The 17,717-nt window shown below is 41.4% G+C and overlaps 1 protein-coding gene across 2 annotated transcripts in view; it reads left to right on the forward strand.

The window, feature by feature from the left end:
* The window catches only part of shisal1b (shisa like 1b), a 30,868-nt gene that overhangs the window by 418 nt on the left and 12,733 nt on the right, over positions 1-17,717 (forward strand). For both annotated transcript variants that reach the window (XM_076089425.1, XM_076089424.1), the window contains exon 2: positions 15,147-15,359. In XM_076089425.1, coding sequence (XP_075945540.1) covers positions 15,293-15,359 — 67 coding nt within the window. In that variant the 5' untranslated portion in view covers positions 15,147-15,292. The remainder of the gene's footprint in view (positions 1-15,146; positions 15,360-17,717) is intronic.

The following is a 17,717-nucleotide window of genomic DNA, read 5'->3' on the forward strand; positions in this document are numbered from 1 at the left end:
TTTCCATCCTTTAGAGTCTACTAGGGCTTAAATCAAATGTCCTCATAGAGCAGTTTCCTAAATTGAAACAGTTTATCAAAATTAAAAGTCCCTCAGTTACGTTTCTTTTCATACAGTAAGTCAACCAGTTCGGCTACTGAAGTTTCACTCTAGGTCAACACGACTGCGTGATTTCCCAAAGGTATGTGCGCCGTGGTTCCCAGGTGGAGCCTCTCCTTTGGTGAGGTAGCAGCGAGCGAGCGGCAGGAAAAGGCGAGGACAGCTCGCTCTCATCAGTCGTCACTTTACACGGGAGGCAATTAAGTGGGATTGGCAGCCGACGCTGCCGGTAACTTGGAAACAGGCGTGTGGGAGACGCATGGTGGCACATGATGGGATTTAGAGGGATAGGGGAGCAGAGGAGGAAGGAGATTCCCTTTGTTCATTCACACAAAAGCCTCTGTGAAAAAAGCCGCTCTCGCCTGCAGTGTCTGTGTGAGAACAGGCCCAGGGGCAGCGGTTGTGAGCTCTCATGATTTTGCATGACAGCAAACACTGTTGCGAGTGTGTGTGCTGCAAGCGCATGTGCATAGAAAGTGTGTTAATGTGCTATGTGTGCAGCTGTGTGTGTGTGTGTGTGTTCATGCGTGGACACGCGGATAATACGTCTCTTGGGTGGGTGTGTGTGTATTGGAGGAAGTGAGTCTTAGGTGAGCCCTCGTGTATAATTACCACAAGTGGAGGAAATTATTCATGCTGTAAACTAGTCAGACAACAGGAGAATAAGACAAAAAGTAATTAAAAAAATAAATAAAACATGGCCCATATAGTGATTTCATACGGTGATGAACCATTGTGTAATTTCTGTAATGAATGGAAGAGCAGTTGTGTACGCGATGAATGAGCTCCCTAAGGACTCTGCTTTTGTTCGGCTGTATTTATTTACAGTGTGTGAGCGAGAAGATTCTCCTTGAAACCAATAAAATCCTCTTCTGTTCACCGTTTTTCCACAAAGCCTATACTCACAGACATTTTTCAGCTCGGTTAAGATAAGTGTGCCTGGAGACACTGAGGTTGGCCTCTGGCTCCTGCGAACAAAGGCATCTGAAGCAGGCTGATGAACGGTTGAGTTTGTTAAAGATTCACCCTTGGGTGGGGAGGGGGGGGGGGGGGGGGGGGGGAGAAGTGGAGGCGATTGGATTAAAATGTATTAAAGACAAAAAATTTAAAAAAGTATTGTGTTCTCTTTGTAAACACAGGTGGAGGAACGTAAGGCAATTATTCTAAACTGTGTGTTTTGACACAAAAGGAGAGATATTGCATAAGCCTAAGCCTTAGTCTCCATTCATTTCAGTGACAGTAAAGTGTTGGTCTATATTCAACATCCTGTGTATATGCAAAAAAAAAAACTAAAGTGAAGAGATGCTTTCAAAAAGGATCATTCAGCACCAGATTAGTGCGATGACAGAGCTCGCTTTGTGTTTAGTCTGGACTTTGTTTTTGTGACATAATCTCAGTCAACTATAGCAGGACAGTTGGGCTCAGCCATCAGTCATCAGTAAAGGCCCGTTTCCTGTGTCACCGGCGCACGCATACACACTCTCTCACACACACACACACACACAATACTGCCACAAAGGGGAGTTAGTGAGTCCATCAGTGGCTCGCTGACTTTTCCTAGGAGGAGTCATTCTCATTGTTTCAATGTCTACCCCGTGAACACATTGACTTGAACGTACAGTATATACACTCTCATTTCCCCCCAGGCATATCATGCACCAATACACATGCACAAAGGCAGAATCTCTATCTCTCTCTCTCTCTCTCTCTCTCTCTCTCTCTCTCTCTCTCTCTCTCTCTCTCTCTCTCTCTCTCTCTCTCTCTCTCTCTCTCTCTCTCTCTCTCTCTCTCTCTCTCTCTCTCTCTCTCTCTCTCTCTCTCTCTCTCTCTCTCTCTCTCTCTCTCTCTCTCTCTCACACACCAGGGGAGGCAGAGCAGGGAGAGGCGTCGTGACCGGTGGCTTGGCAGAAGCCCTCAAGGTGAAAAATTAGGAGTGAGGAGCATTTCAAATTCAGAACAGATGATCAAACCGGTGTCGGAGCGGCAGAGTAGCTGGCCGCACCAGATGCAGACAATCTTTTGGCAGAGGAAGACTTTTTGGTGCGTCAATCTGAAAATATAAAAGTCGTAAGCGAGGAGCTGAAATTAATACAACCGTGGTATCGTCATCTCACGGGTGGTGGTTCTTATCACGGTTCAGATGTGGCAAAAAAAAAAGAAGCTCTCAGCAATACAGAGTGGCATTTTCTGTCACTGCACACACATCACAATCCAGCCATGAATCTAGACGTATCGGAGTGCAGACAGAATAGGTTATTTAGGAGAGAGCACCAACTGAAACTGTATTTCAGAGTATAGTGTCCCCAGTTTCTCACACACAAACAGAAGTCAATGTTTGACCAGATATTGAACATTTTCTCAGCCAGGTAACTGTATATTCCCAAATATCTCCAATGTAAAAGAGTTATATTACCTACCATCCTACTAACTATGAACCATTAGGAAGAACTGAAAACTACTGTAACCTACTACTGGAACTCATGTGCAGCCACAACAGTTTCAATAAGCATTTCATAATCTATTATTTTCAACTCCTGATGACTCATTTTCTTTTTGCCTTCCACCCTCTGAAATCTGAAACAGATACATATTCTGAATTTGCAAAAAAACACAGAGGGACAGAAACTGAGTGTTTAACCTCTGCTATACCATTTAATGGCCGCAAGGAGTGGACAAGCTAACCATGAGTGAATAAACAGTTAAGGCCACATGAGCCGAGCTGAACGGAGCGCCGCCACGTGTGCAGGCTGCAAAGAATTGCAAAAAACATAGCACTCTTTGTCCACCACCCTTGTATGAAAGGAGCCCAGAAAGGAGCCCAGATTGCATGTGTGAAAAGCCCCTGAAGACTTATAAATAGTTCTTCTAGTGTTCATTGTAGGCTTTCTGGAGTTTTATCCTTAAATTGGGATTTTAAAATAGCAAACAAACAAAAAAATCTGCGAAAAAACTAAAAGTGAAACAAGGAAATACATCTGTTGGCACATCTGAACAGAACAAAGGCTTTTATCTGACGGTGCACTGGATTCTCTCATTCCCTTCTCAACAAAAATCATATTGAACAGTTTCCAGCCGAGAGCATAACTGATTAATAACACCAACAGCAGCCATATAATTACATTCTCCAACCCCAAATAAACAGCATGTAGTCACTCCGTGCGCACAGAAGTGTCGTGCTTTCTGATCTGCGTCTCTGTGACTTCTGTCTCTCCCCAGGGTTCAAACCGAGTTCCCCAGCCCTGGGCTTGGCTCTGTGTGTGTGTGTGTGTGTGTGTGTGTACAGTATGTGTGTCTTTAATTTGTGTTGATTTCTGTTCATGTGCTTGTTAGAAAGAAATAGAAAGAGGAAGAGTATGTGTGTACAGTATTCATGTGCAGCTGTGTGTGGGTGAGAATATAAATGTGTGTGCCTTTAGTGATGTGTATGTGAGAGAGAGAGAGAGGCTGACAGAGGCAGGTTTCTTGACGAAACGTTGAGTTTCCTTTGATGGCGGATTCTCCTCCGTATCAGATTCCACCAAACAGATGATAATCTAGCAGAGGCCTGTGGAGCGAATAACACACAAACACACACACACACACACACACACACACACACACACACACACACACACACACACACACACACACACACACACACACACACACACACACACACACACACACACACACACACACACACACACACACACACACACACACACTGTCCCTACTCATCAGCTGTAAGCTCTTGCTCTCCCTCCATGTGGTCGCGGTGTACTTTAATGCTGTAGCCATTAGACGCCAGAGGCAGAAAGTCAGCTAGCACTTGGTGCCATCATACTGTCGATGCTAATATCAGTAGCCCGCTCTTGTGCAACACTTGTACAACAGCCACACAAGTCCAAACTCTCTGCTTGTTTGCCGCTGATAAAACAGCCCATTAAATGTTTTTCACTCAATCTAAATGTCAATATGTGTGTACATTGCTTTGAGATTTGTTGCTGTGTTATTTATGGGGGGGGGGGGGGGGGGTTCACCCAGTAGCTGCTTTGAATATTAACGCCCAATTTGCTCTCGGTGTGTGTGGGTGTGTGTGTGTCAGGTCAACATTTAAGGGAAGACAAATGACATCGATTCAGGCTCCTTGGAGGCTTTTGTAGTATTGACCCAGCTGAAACTATTCAATCACACATGAATAATTATTGATAAGAGGAAAATGTAGTACTTGGGGAAATCAGAAGTTGGGGCCATTTGGCATAGCATTTATGCTAATTGTTCATTACAATGCATTAATTAAAATAATAAGCCCCATCTGTATATTGTTCTCTTTTCAATGTAATCAGTTCTTAAAAACCTTAATTTAGGGAGGAAGGACTTTTCTCAAGGGTGACATTAGAAAAGAGAAAACCCTGAGAGAATAACCACATTATTGACATGTTGGCATTTAAATCTTTATGCATGAACCCACTCTATGTCAATACTCATTATTTGGTGTCTGACCTGTGATCAGAGGCCTCCTCTTTGACCTGTGTTTACCCTCCAATTGATCAGTGTTATATGTGACTACAATGATGTTGATCACCTTCACAGATCTCACATGACTGTAGCAAGAAATATGCTGCTGGTGGTGACACTATACTACTATACTAGAAATGAATCCCAACCTGCTCTGACTTGTGAACTATATTCAGAGTTTAATGTCAGTTCACGGCAAATAAAGCAGCTTTCAAATGTCAGAGTTAACCAGCAGTGGAGAAATACACTAATACCCATTATGTTAAAATGAGTGGAGTTAACTTTACGATAAGAGAAGCTCTGTGTCTTTATACAAAGTATATATATATATCTTCTATAATGTATGTGCAGCATGTTACCGATCTGTGTAAACACTTTGTATAAAACTGGTTATTTCATTTGAGAGCAGTAAACAAAGCTCTCTCAAAATACTTAAAATTCGGACTATTGTGGCAAATGAGCGACAAGTTGTTTTTGTCACAATTTCAGCTATTTTGCCTGCACACACACGCACGCACACACACAGATTTAGATGTAATATGTGTTACAACTCCTCATTTAGAGCATCTTACCAGAAGGTATCATGTGCTTAAACTCACTCAGTTATACGTCTACATCAGTGTGTGTGTGTGTGTGTGTGTGTGTGCACCCTCAAGGGACATAGAACAACATTCCTAGTTATACTGTATATAACATAACTCCAGTGCTTTTAGTAAAATCACAAAACAGAAGAATCACTTGAATAAGCTTTACGCCTCCACATCCAAAATACCAGATTAACTGGTCTCAACAACAGCCATATAAAGCCGTATGTCTGACGGACCTCGCTTACTGAGGTGTTGTAGGAAGAAAGCAGATGCAATTGACAGCAGAGGTGCACGTGGAGTGGACGAAGGGTTAAACGTCGGTGTCGGACACTGGCTGTTGATTACAGAGCCTGGAGGTGCAGCAGAGCCTCTGTCACTCTGTCACAGCCGTGCAACGTAGAGAAAAAGCTTTTATCACCAGATAAAAGGAGCATGTCGAGGTAACAGCTTTAATGCATCTACAGCGCCAACAAGAAGTGGCAAGTGAGACGACTGAAGGAACAGCTGGGCATGCAACCTCTGGACGAGCAAATAAAGATGCTTGCTTTATTCTTCTAATGACTTGATTTTAAGCGATAAGAAATATCGTTATTATGGTGGCAAACTGTTTTCCTGCATGGATCGACAATGAAAAATGCTTAAGAGTTCAATTTTGATCTTTGGGAAGAGTATATATATATATAATAAAATAACCAAATATTCATTCTTTTTCAGCTCAGTTTTTGGTCTTCTCCTGAGAAAAATATGATTTTTTCACCATTTCTTTAAAAAAAAAAAAAAAAATCCATCTTCCTCTAAAACCGTCTGATAGACTACCATAGTATAAATACAGACTGGGCCTCAGACATTAGTAGTCACGGGCTTCGTCCTCCCCCCTCAAAACAATGCATTATGGCGTTTTTCTCATCGTTAAAACAGAAGACACAGTGATGCTGCCGTTGGTACGAGGCAGGAGAAGCATTAATGTGGATAAAAGCTGTGTGTGTCTGTGGGAGATTGGGCTTTCGTCTTTAAGTCAGCTACCACGGAGACTGCTGCTTCACATACTGTAGTCGAATGGCACACATCAGAAAATCCTCATTAGGGGGTGTAAACTCAACTGCTAAGTGTGTGTGTGTGGGTGTGTCTATATTGCAGCACCAAACATATATGTGCTCACCATGCTGACAGAGATAATGTTATTTAAAGACTCACTATAATCCGTGAGTCATTATGGGCTCAAATGACTGTAATTGTTTTGATTCACCATGTAATATATTGGCTGACTGTAATCCCTCTCTCCAATAATGATTAATAATTTAGATAGACAGTAATCCCGTCCACATATTATCAGTGAATAACAGCAGGTAACCCTGCTATTGTTCAATTTGATAATAAAAAAAATGTCATTCCAGGGACATAAATCAGCTCAATTGGACCTTTTTAGTGGATTCTTCAGAGCATTTAGCACAAATGTATAATATGAGCCAAGTTGAACTCACTAGCCTTCAGAGAGCATTTCAGGACATAATAGGAAGGTAATATTCACAGGAGATCTTCCAAAATTATGCAAACTTGAGTTCACTCTCCACGGGTCAAAATAAGGACAGCCTCATTTATGAGGTGCCGTCCCACTACGACAGCCAGTCAACCAACACTTCCAGTAACGATTGCTGGAACGGCCCACAAACGGTTCCTTGCATTTCAAGGTTTTTCTAAACAGGCCATGTATACAGGCTGCCAAAACACCCTGAGCGTTTTGGATGAGGAGCAGTGTGGAGTATTATCCACTCTCGTCTGAGGTATTCTTGGCGGTGCAGTGTGACCGCTACCCTAGGTGACCTCTTGGACCCCAAGGTGTAAGAGAGCTCTCCAGGGCTCCACAGGACATCTGTCACAGCTATTTCTAGGCTATACAGTAAGACGCATGGGGTCCGGTCTGGGGTGTTAAACCTCTTAAGGCAGACTGTTGTTCAGGAGGGTTATCTGAGGGTGAACTCACACCCATACTCTGCGTTCACTGTGCCACTTTTGGATCCGACACACTCGTAAATGTCACCGTGGATTAGTATTTCTATTGATATCGTCAGGGAGTGTCGGTCGACATGGGCAACAGGGTACACTTAAAGGAACAGGGTCATCTAGTGACATATGTAGTAATAGGTTACATCTTGTAGGTACATATAGTTAGTCATGTCAATTGTGTGACCATATACCAAACACTAACTACACCTCACATCAGTGATTTTACTATTTAAGGCTTGTTGGTTTATTAGTATTAAATATCGTGAGATAACTGCTGGATCAGAACATTATATTGCTTCACACCCATGGTGGTTTGTGTAACCTAGAATATTAACACCGATTCACAAACTGCTGTCTTTCAGCCACAGTTTTGTCATGCATTGCTGTCCCATGTCATGATTTTCTCTTTCTTCATTTTCTGAATTCCCAGCAGGCTATTAATCCGCGGGTAGAAGCTATTTTAAATCCAGGGTCAGGCGAAGAATGACACGGAACGTTTCCAAGAGAAACTAACTGAGCCCAGAGTCGGGTGTTAAAGCAAATCCAAACAAACAATGCTGGCTTGTGTCTGGGAGATAATGTCCCTTCTGTCTGCATCACAGACACCAAGAATCGCAAGAATGTGTCTCCCAAAACCCCGGAGCCAAATCGAGTCCAGTTCTTCTCCATGAGTCACAGATCCACTTCCAAAGAAAACTGAATTTGAGTGCCAAAGTGCCGATGCGTTGATAAACGAGGTCTCTGCGTAGCCTGCAGGCAGCTCCATCCTTGATGGAGCTTGCGTGTTGGGAGCTGCGGTGGAACAATTCCTGGAAGGCTTCCTGTGACTTAACCAACGACAGCTACTGCGTCTCAGTGACATTTAGCAGTCAAACTGAACAACGCCCAATCCTCAAAGTCATTTGATCAAAGCAAATCTAGTAGACATGCTGCTCAGGGACAGCAAACTCGAATCAAAGTAGGGCTGCAACTGAAGCGTCAAGTTGTTGTCGATTAATTTTCTTTCAACTAATCGATTTATCAGCTAATAATTTCAGTGCTAGTCAAAAGAGACAGAAGCTCAGCACTCTGGCTACTTTTTCTGTTGTCTAATAACAGGTTTTATCCTTTGATACATAATCTTAAATATCCAGTGTTACATGTAGCATCAAGTGAGCTAGAATTCATTTATGAATGCAGACCTTTGTAGATCTGCATTATCCTAAATGGGGCTCCCAAAATGTTCATCCCCCAACTGACTTTGAGACCTTGATTGTATATTGAATTCAACTTATTAGACTCCAGTAGATGTCTCATTAGCCGTCTTTCCCTCACTGCATGCATACATTTACTTCTCTCCTATCAGCTGCTGGATGGTGCTAGTCACTGGGTTGTTCTGACGTGTTGTAATTACCCCTTTCACTCTTTCTATATGTGGTTTAAACTTGAGGAAATGCATCGGGTTTCTTTTCCCATCACCTCTGTAGTTTTGGTACCAGTTGCTCATTCAAGCTGAAATGAGGCTGGAGTAGTGGAGCTGAAGCTGTTGGAGGGTTATTTCCAGATGGATGCTGATATTACAGACACACCAACTAAAAGTCTTACTACACTAGATTGTCCCAAACAATGAGGCTGTGCTGCCATTTCTACCAGGTATTATGGAAGCTGCATGTCAAATGAACTTTATCGGAAGTTTTATTCTGGTCAGATTTGGGGAGATTCAGACAAATACCTGTATTACTTTCAAATCTTCCTTTGTGATCCAAATTAAAGATGAATTGAGGGTGTGAGACAACATGAAGCAGGAGGCCGAATGGTTTCCATCAACATGACAGCACTCAGCAGGTAGAAACTCAGCGAGCCAGAGGCAGATGTAGGTTTGATTACAGCTCTACTCTCATCTTCAGCTTGTGTTAAGCTAACAAACCATTACCAAGTCAAAAACAGAAACAGTAAACGTCTCCCAAGCAACATCAAGCCACCAGACCAAAACACGTTGCTGCCTCGGGGCTTTATTTAGACCATTTGATCTGGAATATTTATTCAGGCAGATGATTATATAAACCAAAGAAGAACCTCTGTTCATCAGTCATATTTATCTGTAGCGCTGCAGCTCTTAGGTCTCAGTGATACGGCGCAAATGAATGAGCAGTTGTGAACCTGACAGTGCTTCATCAGTTCCATGGAAAGATAACTGGGCTGGGCCTGTTTGGAGCAAATTGATTTAAAAAAAAAAAAAAAGTGTAGTACATCTCAGCTGAATCAATTAGTATTTAACTTGTTGCTTTTATCTTTCTAATAAATAATGGAAAACAAGATATGACTCGGCCTGTCCTTTTATATTCATTCACAAAAAAAAAAAAAAAGCTTTCAGGTCAATAAAACTAAATAAAAAGTTCATGGTATTGCATTTCCTTCTTACAGACTGCCTGTATTACTTACAATAAATCTAATTTAAATCATGCATCATGAAGCCCAGCATTACATTTGCTCAGAGCTGGCACAGAACACGTAACACATGTTCTTTACAACAAGGTATAAACTGTGAACAGTGACTCTTACATAATATTCCCCAGATAGTTACAGTAAGTTAGATTGCTTTTGACTTACAGTCAACTTCTTTGGTGAACTCTTATCAGTTCCAGCTGTAGAAAAAGATTTTCCTGTCAAGAGTTGGTCAATGGTTGTGCAAGGAAAAACATTTTGCAGGTTATGTTAAAGGTTTAGTTTTTGCACAAGTGTGCATGGTTTATGTTTGAATATTTGTTGTGAAGATAGACTGGTGTAACGGACAATACAAACCGTATTAAGTCGATAAGGTCTTGGACAGTGATCATTTTGGTGTTTTTAGCTCTACGTTACAAAAATCCCTGACCTCATATTACCTTTTATAAAAATGACCCCAATGAGTTCAACCATTCAAATTTGTGAAAAGAGACCTCAGGTATCAGGTCAGCTCTCCTATATGGGCATATACCCTGAGTTTAAGTATCTTGAGCGCATCAGCCAGTGCATCAGCCGGTGCATCAGCCAGTGCTTGCTGAAATATGTTTCAGACCCAGCTGTGCTGAGCAGGAAAGGTATATAAAATGACTGGGAAGGTCTTAAAAATGTATATTTATATACAGTATTTCAAACAGTTTGACATTATATTTATGTTGCGATGAAGCCATTGGCGGCACTTACTGTACATCCCATTTACCAGCCATCCAGTCCGCTGCCTCAGGCCGCCGCTCTTAACTCATTGACAATTGCGCTGCACACAATTCCCGTCTCTGTGCCAGCGACGATCATTAGATCCTGGCTCTAAATCTCCCGACTTGGAGTCATGTCCTAATGGAGCGCTGTGGGGCCTCTGAGTGAAGCTCTAATGTCATCAAATGTGAATGAAACCCAATTTATTATGATGACAGTCAAAGGGAGCATCAATTAGGAGCGGGGCTCGTTGCAGCAGAATACTGATCTGTATTTGGATGCGAGCCCATCAGCAGACCCAGATATGAGTTGCGGTCACTTAGCTAACGCAGACTCATTCCCCCGCGTGAAGTGAGAGTCTCATCTCTGAGCTGTACTTCACTCCGGATGCTCACAAACTTGTGTGATTTAGGGCGATTGTCAACGCATTTTAACACAGATTAAAACCCGACGTACCCACAGAGAGTGTATTTGTGCGCTCTGAGGCAAACACAAACCTAATAAAAGAGGCACAGAGTGTGCATAAATTACCACCTACCATCATCCACAGGCAAAAAAAAGAAAAAAGGTTATAGAAATACTGACAAGCCTAAATGTTTCACCTAAAAATAAAGTTGAGGTGTCGAGAAAGAGAGAGAAATTGTAATGTCGAGTTTGTGCCTTTACAAACTTGAAAGCCTCTCAGATAAAAGATACAGCAGGGCTAACAAATATAAATAATGATTTTTAGAAAGCATAATATAGTGTCACAGACTTTGAAGTTATTGTTAGAACAAAAAAAAAAGTTCTGTTCATGAAATGAGTTGCTGCATATCACTGTGATCTCTAAATAGTCCAAAATCTTCCACTGCACTTTCCCTCATCAAACCTCTGACAGATTCGGGTCTCCTGCTGCGCTGTGATGAAAAGTGTGCCGTTACCCCGCTGCAGCAATTGGTCACTTATAATATTTCCTTCTTCTCTCGGGCAACAACGTTGAGTACCATGTAGACAAATAAAAAAGCTCTTTGTGCTTTTGGTTACCCCATAGGAGTGTGTTCATCTTTTATACATTTCCTCTTATACAGTAACAGCCTTTAGATTCACTCTGAGAGCGCCAACACTGGGTTGTCATGTTCTTTATGTATATTTTAGTTTGATCTCAGACATAAACAGCGAGTGGCTCCATCTGTGTTGCACGCCCTGCTCAGCTGAGCAGCATGTTCTCTTTTCAGTCCCAGGGAGCTATGCACTGTGTACTATACGTTGTGTATTTACAGTACATGCTCTGCTTCGCTACCATCAGGCTCATTACTATGCACTGTGTACTATACGTGTATTTACAGTACATGTTCTGCTTCGCTACCATCAGGCTCATTACTATGCACTGTGTACTATACGTGTATTTACAGTACATGTTCTGCTTCGCTACCATCAGGCTCATTACTATGCACTGTGTACTATACGTGTATTTACAGTACATGTTCTGCTTCGCTACCATCAGGCTCATTACACAAACCCTTCACATTCACTTCTTTCTTTGCAAACAAGCCTCGCGTCGTGATGAAGTGAACCTTGCCCTTTTACAGCCCTTTTACAGCACAGGTAGCGATGTAGCAATGATGTGATGCCATTGTAAAAGACAACAGCAGCAGAGAGGAATCGGTTCGCTGGGGGACTTGATGGGATGGGAATCCCTCGTTGTGCTGCACAGTCGTCTGACAGTAGCTCTCACTCGAAGTATAAAGAGAGGAAAGAAACATAACAAGATGCCACTCTAACAAGCCTCCTGGGACCCTTAGCTGCCGGGCCTTCTGAACAGAGAACAGCTTGTCTGATCAAAATGTTTTAAAAGACTCAAGCAGAAACAGGCTGCTGTGTGCTCCACGTGTACACATATTCTGCCCATACGGTCCATAGCAACGGCTTTGTGCATTGGTTTGGTGACGTGCAGCCATCAGCCCGTGCTGTTTGGATTACGTAATAAACATGGCAACAAGTAGGAGCTGGAACAGGTAGAGCGACAGTAACTAACACAGCAACTGACATGGAAGGGGATTCTCCAAAGTGTTTAAGCAACTTTAGTTTCCTCCACAGAGGATAAAATTGAACAAGCACATATTTTTTTCAGTAATGCTTGACTTCACAACATATTTATACCTAGAGGCTGCATTGTGTGTGTGTGTGTGTGTGTGTATATATATATATATATACATATATATATATATTTTAATATTCTCTTAAGGGTGTAGTTCAGGCAGTCTGTAAAGGGAGTGCAGGTCCTTACAGGTTCAAATAGATTTCATCTTATCTGGTCATATAGGATCCTGTTGTTTTGCTTCAGGCTCTCAGGTCTGTGTGTCAGTATGTGCAATACTCAAGCGGATCTAAGCGGACAAGTAATCAGATTTGATCATGTGATGATTCAAAATATTTTCACGGCTGTTTGTTAACTGGTGTTGCACCCTAAGGTCTACAGTAATTATTCTCCAGCCTACTCAGGTCAGTCTCTAATTTGGAAGTCTGCGTCACCCAATGTTTTCCGAAACTGACGAGCGGTCAGCCAAGCCTGTTTCCTGCATGGATCAGGCAGGTGTGAAAGCTGTGAAAATAGTCAAGTGCTTCTTCTTTCTCTACATTCTTCACAGCCTGACATGAAGTTCACCGATCAATTATGTATTGGCAGCTTTAAAGGCTGTGTTCTTTCAAAGAGAGACGTTCCTACACCATTTTTGAACTTCTCATATATGAGAACCTGGACTCATCAATGTTTGATATTTTTTTCAAATCGATAAATCGTTGCAGCTCTACTTTCAAAGATAAGATTGCAGCCAAAATCCGGATCAAGTTCTGAACGACAGTCGAGCAAACACTTCGCATATCCCATTACTGCGGCAAGAAATGTGGCTCCCTGTGTGCGACCTGTAGATGCTCTGTAGCTCGTTGCTGATCTCTTGCACCACTCACTACTTCAACTTCATCATTTCCGCCTCGCTAACTTCTAAAAAAGTGTGACTTTGCATTTCTGACCTGGTAAATAAAGATTGTGTGTTCACGTAAAACAAAGTGAAGCCTCAAAACGAAATACTTTCCACCGAGATGTTACAAAAAGTTCCAGAAAAAAGACGGTCATGATGCAACGTTAAACTGGATGTGATCCACCATTACATTCTTTTTCATCACAAGAAGGCGTAGAACATTGATGCTGTTTTACACTCATTGTTGTTGTTGTTGCTTCTTATATGTGGTTTATATTCTGCTGTCAGCTTCTTAATTATTCAGGACTTGAGTTTTCCATGTAGCTTCTACTGAGAAGAACTTTCTTGCACAAGCTTGCAGCTAAAGCCGTCGACGGTCTTGGGGTCATTTTCAAAGGTATATTCTGGTACTTTACTTGAAAAGTAATGTATAAACGGGGGGGAGTAGATTTTATGGTTTGAGGAGCAAATTACATTTTTTACAAACCATTTTAACATATTACTCTGTATAAAACTTGTGTAGATAGTTAGCTTTGCTGACTTTAATTTCAGCCACCCTTAAATTGAGACCGACCATCCATTATCATCCACGTTTCCAGCTCATGCTGGGTTCCTCTGTCACATGTGGCTGCCACTGGATCAGAGCTTTAAAGTCACATTGAAGCACAAAGGGGTTTCTCGCATTACCTTTGTAAAACCACTGCTAAATGCAAATGGTTCATTGACAGAGTTTGTAATAAATTACCATAAAGATCACCTTTAACTTATTCATGAGCCATTTATGTGCAATTTCCTCAGGTACTTTTAAAGGAATAAATTAGCCAAAGAACAGGAGGAACAAGCATGGCTAAGCACAATGTGTGGCCACCCCAATAATCGTATTTAGCATCAGTGGACGGACGACACGAGTTTGAATGGTAACTGTACAGTGACAGAAGAAGAAGAGTTCATGAACTTCCACGATGCACCGTTTAAGTAAACTGCTCTTCAGCAGTTCTGCAATCAAAACTCTGTAAACTGTGCTGAAGGAGCAAGTTCCCTGTAACTCATTAAATATTTGATAGAAACATTACTTCGTCAAAGACCACCATCATTTACTGCACTTGTGGCAGTTTTCTTAACGGCAAAGCAAAGTTATATAATCAAATATCTGCTGGCTGGTGTTTTTTTAAAATCTCATTTCCTAATAGGAGAAATTGATAAATTAGAAAGATTTCCATTAAACATTCATAAGATATATATATTTATTAGTTCTGTCTTTACTGTTTTGGAGTGCTGATATAATGCATTAGTGAACATGCATGTTGTGACAGGGAACTGTAGTCAAAAGGAAAATTAGTGCATATTTAGTGGTGCAACTATTTACAATGTTTAATTTTATGGGTCTGGAATTTCCAGAATTTGAACCAGTAATGTATTTATTATTGGAAACTTAACTCCTTATGTTGATTTGCAAGCTTGTTTGAAGGCAGATTCATATTTTTTGCATATTCCATTTCCCAATAATTATTGCCAAATGACATACACATAAATTACAGACATATATATATTTGTGCTCCAAACGTCTGAAATGACAGCATCAAGTGCAAAGATTTCTCCTGTCAAAAGCATAAAAACTGTTGTCACAATAGGGATGCCTCCCAGAGTGCCAATTTCAATTATAATTGATGCCCGAGCCATCCTATTATATAAACCCAAGGACAGATTTGGAAAGGCATCATGGGAGCTCACTGCCAGACAAGCTGTCCACACAGTAGGGTGGAACTTACCAGAAATACAAAGCAAATCTCTTAATCTTTCCGCTCTCTGCTCGTCTTGTTCCCACCAGGAGTCCTGACGCCCAGCAGCAGCCATGTGAGAGGAGCTGTCAACAAGCAGAGGATGCCCACGCCCACTTAAAGGAGAGCCACCCCCTTCCCTCCATCCCCCCCCTACCTCTCGCTCCCTCCCTACCTCCTACATGAGGACGAGAAGATGACTATCACCAGCCGGCAGTCCTTCAATGTCCTGACGGTCATCTTCCTCTTGCTGTCCACTGCAGGTCTGTAAAGTTTAGTGTGTGGTGTTTATCAGTGAGTCTGCCTCTGTGGCCCTCGGAAGTTCATATTTCTGCTACTATAGGAGCCTCCAGACACTCGGGGTGTTCTCATGTTATATGCTCAGAGTGGTTTAATAAACGTCGGATGCTTCGAAACGTGTGTCTCAGTCTTTTACTGAGAGAGCCACTAGTGCCATGAACTAAATGCAGGAAACAACCCCAAAAGACACAGTTGATATGGATGGAAGGAGATAGATGTTGACATCTGATGGCCAGAAGTTAAGTCTAAGACACTCAATATCAAGAGACTAAAAAACACTTCTTGCCAAAGTGCACTTGGCAGGAAAAAAGCTCTGAACCTCAGGGCGCTCTCTAAATGAGGACATACAGCGTAAAACTGTGAAGAGAGCACATTATAACCCCAAAAGATACAAAGAGAAGAACCCAGCCAACACGCATCTCTGAGATACGGCATATACATTATGCACAAGGGAAAAGATGCCAACTCAAGTTTTAAAATGACAAAATAGGGCAAGAGGAGGGTGGAGGCAGAACAGGAGCAGGTTGGAATAAATGGAAAACCTATAATCAGCAGAGTGAGTGTGAACGACTTTTTAATTGTTATTTAATTCTTAAATTTGTTTGAATTTGTGATTGAGATGGTGCATATAGCATATTGATAGTAGGGCAGCAACTAACAACTATTTAACATCAATTTAATAAATAAACAAGCCTTTTTTTAAATAAATCTATATTTTTGTCAACAAAAGTAGCGAAAAAGAAATGACCATTAAAAAGTGTCCTAAAGTTACATAAACAAGTTTGTTTTGTTCGGGCAAACGGTCAAAGCCAAATGATATTCAATTTACAATGATTAAAAATAGCAGCAACTTACCCCTGAACAGCTAGCACCAGCGAATCTTTAGCATTTTTGCCTGATAAATGATTGATTGCTCATTGTTCTATTGATAAGCTGATGGCATGTATTATGCTGTTTCAGAAGAAAGATGACAAACTGTGGGCCCGAGTGTAGCCATCAATAATTAAATATGATGTCAGAGCATGTTGCTTGTTAGGGAATGGCAGAGAGAGCCATGGCAGTTTTCAGACCGCAGATTGTAAACATACTGCAACGCTGGAGCCAAGCTGTTAACTGTATCCTAAATTTCAAGAGGTGTTAATGAAATTAAGCAGGTGGGTGTGTTTACAACTGTATGGTTTCCAGAACCAGCTGTTGCTCATTTGTACTCTTCTCTTTCCAAACCTTTAAGTCTTGCGTCGTTAAAGGACTTTATGGTCCACTTCCGATGTTCTGTTTCTTGCCAGTTCATGCACCTACAAACTGCTGACCCCTCCTTTACGTGCAACGTGCTATGGGACATCATGAGTTGATTGCAGAACCACGGTACAGTCAATGCAAAGGTCAAATGAAGAATTTTAGACAACAACCCTTCACTTCTAATCCGGCACCGCTTCACTGCACCGCCTGTTCTGCTTCGGGTTGTTAAAGGGAAGATGGCTGGCCACGCCGAGCTCATTATAACCTGAAAGAGCCGTCTCCTTTCAAATGCTGATCCATCCCTGCCGGAGATTACTGAAAGACTTCTATCACTCCGCAGCATAAATGGACATTGAACTAAATCACAGCGAGAACACTTTTGCTCCCACATTTGTAGGCTACGCTGATAAAAGGAAACATACAAGATGAAGACAAATCAGTTACAATAGAACTAATCTGGATGAACTTCACATGAAACTACCTAATTTAATTCACGCTTAGGAGGAGAATGATGAAGCAAAATAAATCAAAGAGCCTAATTTATTACAAAATCGCCAAATGATGTACGTAAATAGAGCCAGACTGATATATCAGCATGGCTGTTTTGGGACCCAAACATTGCATCAGCGTATAGCATTTGTTGTAATAAATAAACGCCAAAGATATATTTACTGTTATTTATAAACAGTGTCACCATTAGATAGAGCAGTTTATTTTTCAATTTAAAAAATTGTCCTTTGGAAGAGATATTTGTTATAATTCTGGGCTGCAAATATTAAGGAGTATGGTCTTATTTATATATGGTTTTAGACAACCAAAAATAATCACGTTACTGTGATATGTGGCATGTTTTGTGTTATCTGTCTTATTCGTATGTGGTTTCTCTGTAACTTACTGTTATTGTTGAAAATCTTAGTCGGATGAATAATTTCAAGGAGGCTTTCCTTATCAAATAATGGGTAAATAAAATGAAAAAACAAACATATTTTGGGCAGTTTCTATATAATTACTATTCAGTTTACACAGTCTGTCCCCAGGCAAACTAGAGCATTCCTTCTTTGTCTTATTACCAGTAATATAAA

This window comes from Anarhichas minor, unplaced genomic scaffold (assembly GCF_050575085.1).
Source record: "Anarhichas minor isolate MPS153535 unplaced genomic scaffold, ASM5057508v1 ptg000011l, whole genome shotgun sequence".
NCBI classification, from domain to species: domain Eukaryota; kingdom Metazoa; phylum Chordata; class Actinopteri; order Perciformes; family Anarhichadidae; genus Anarhichas; species Anarhichas minor.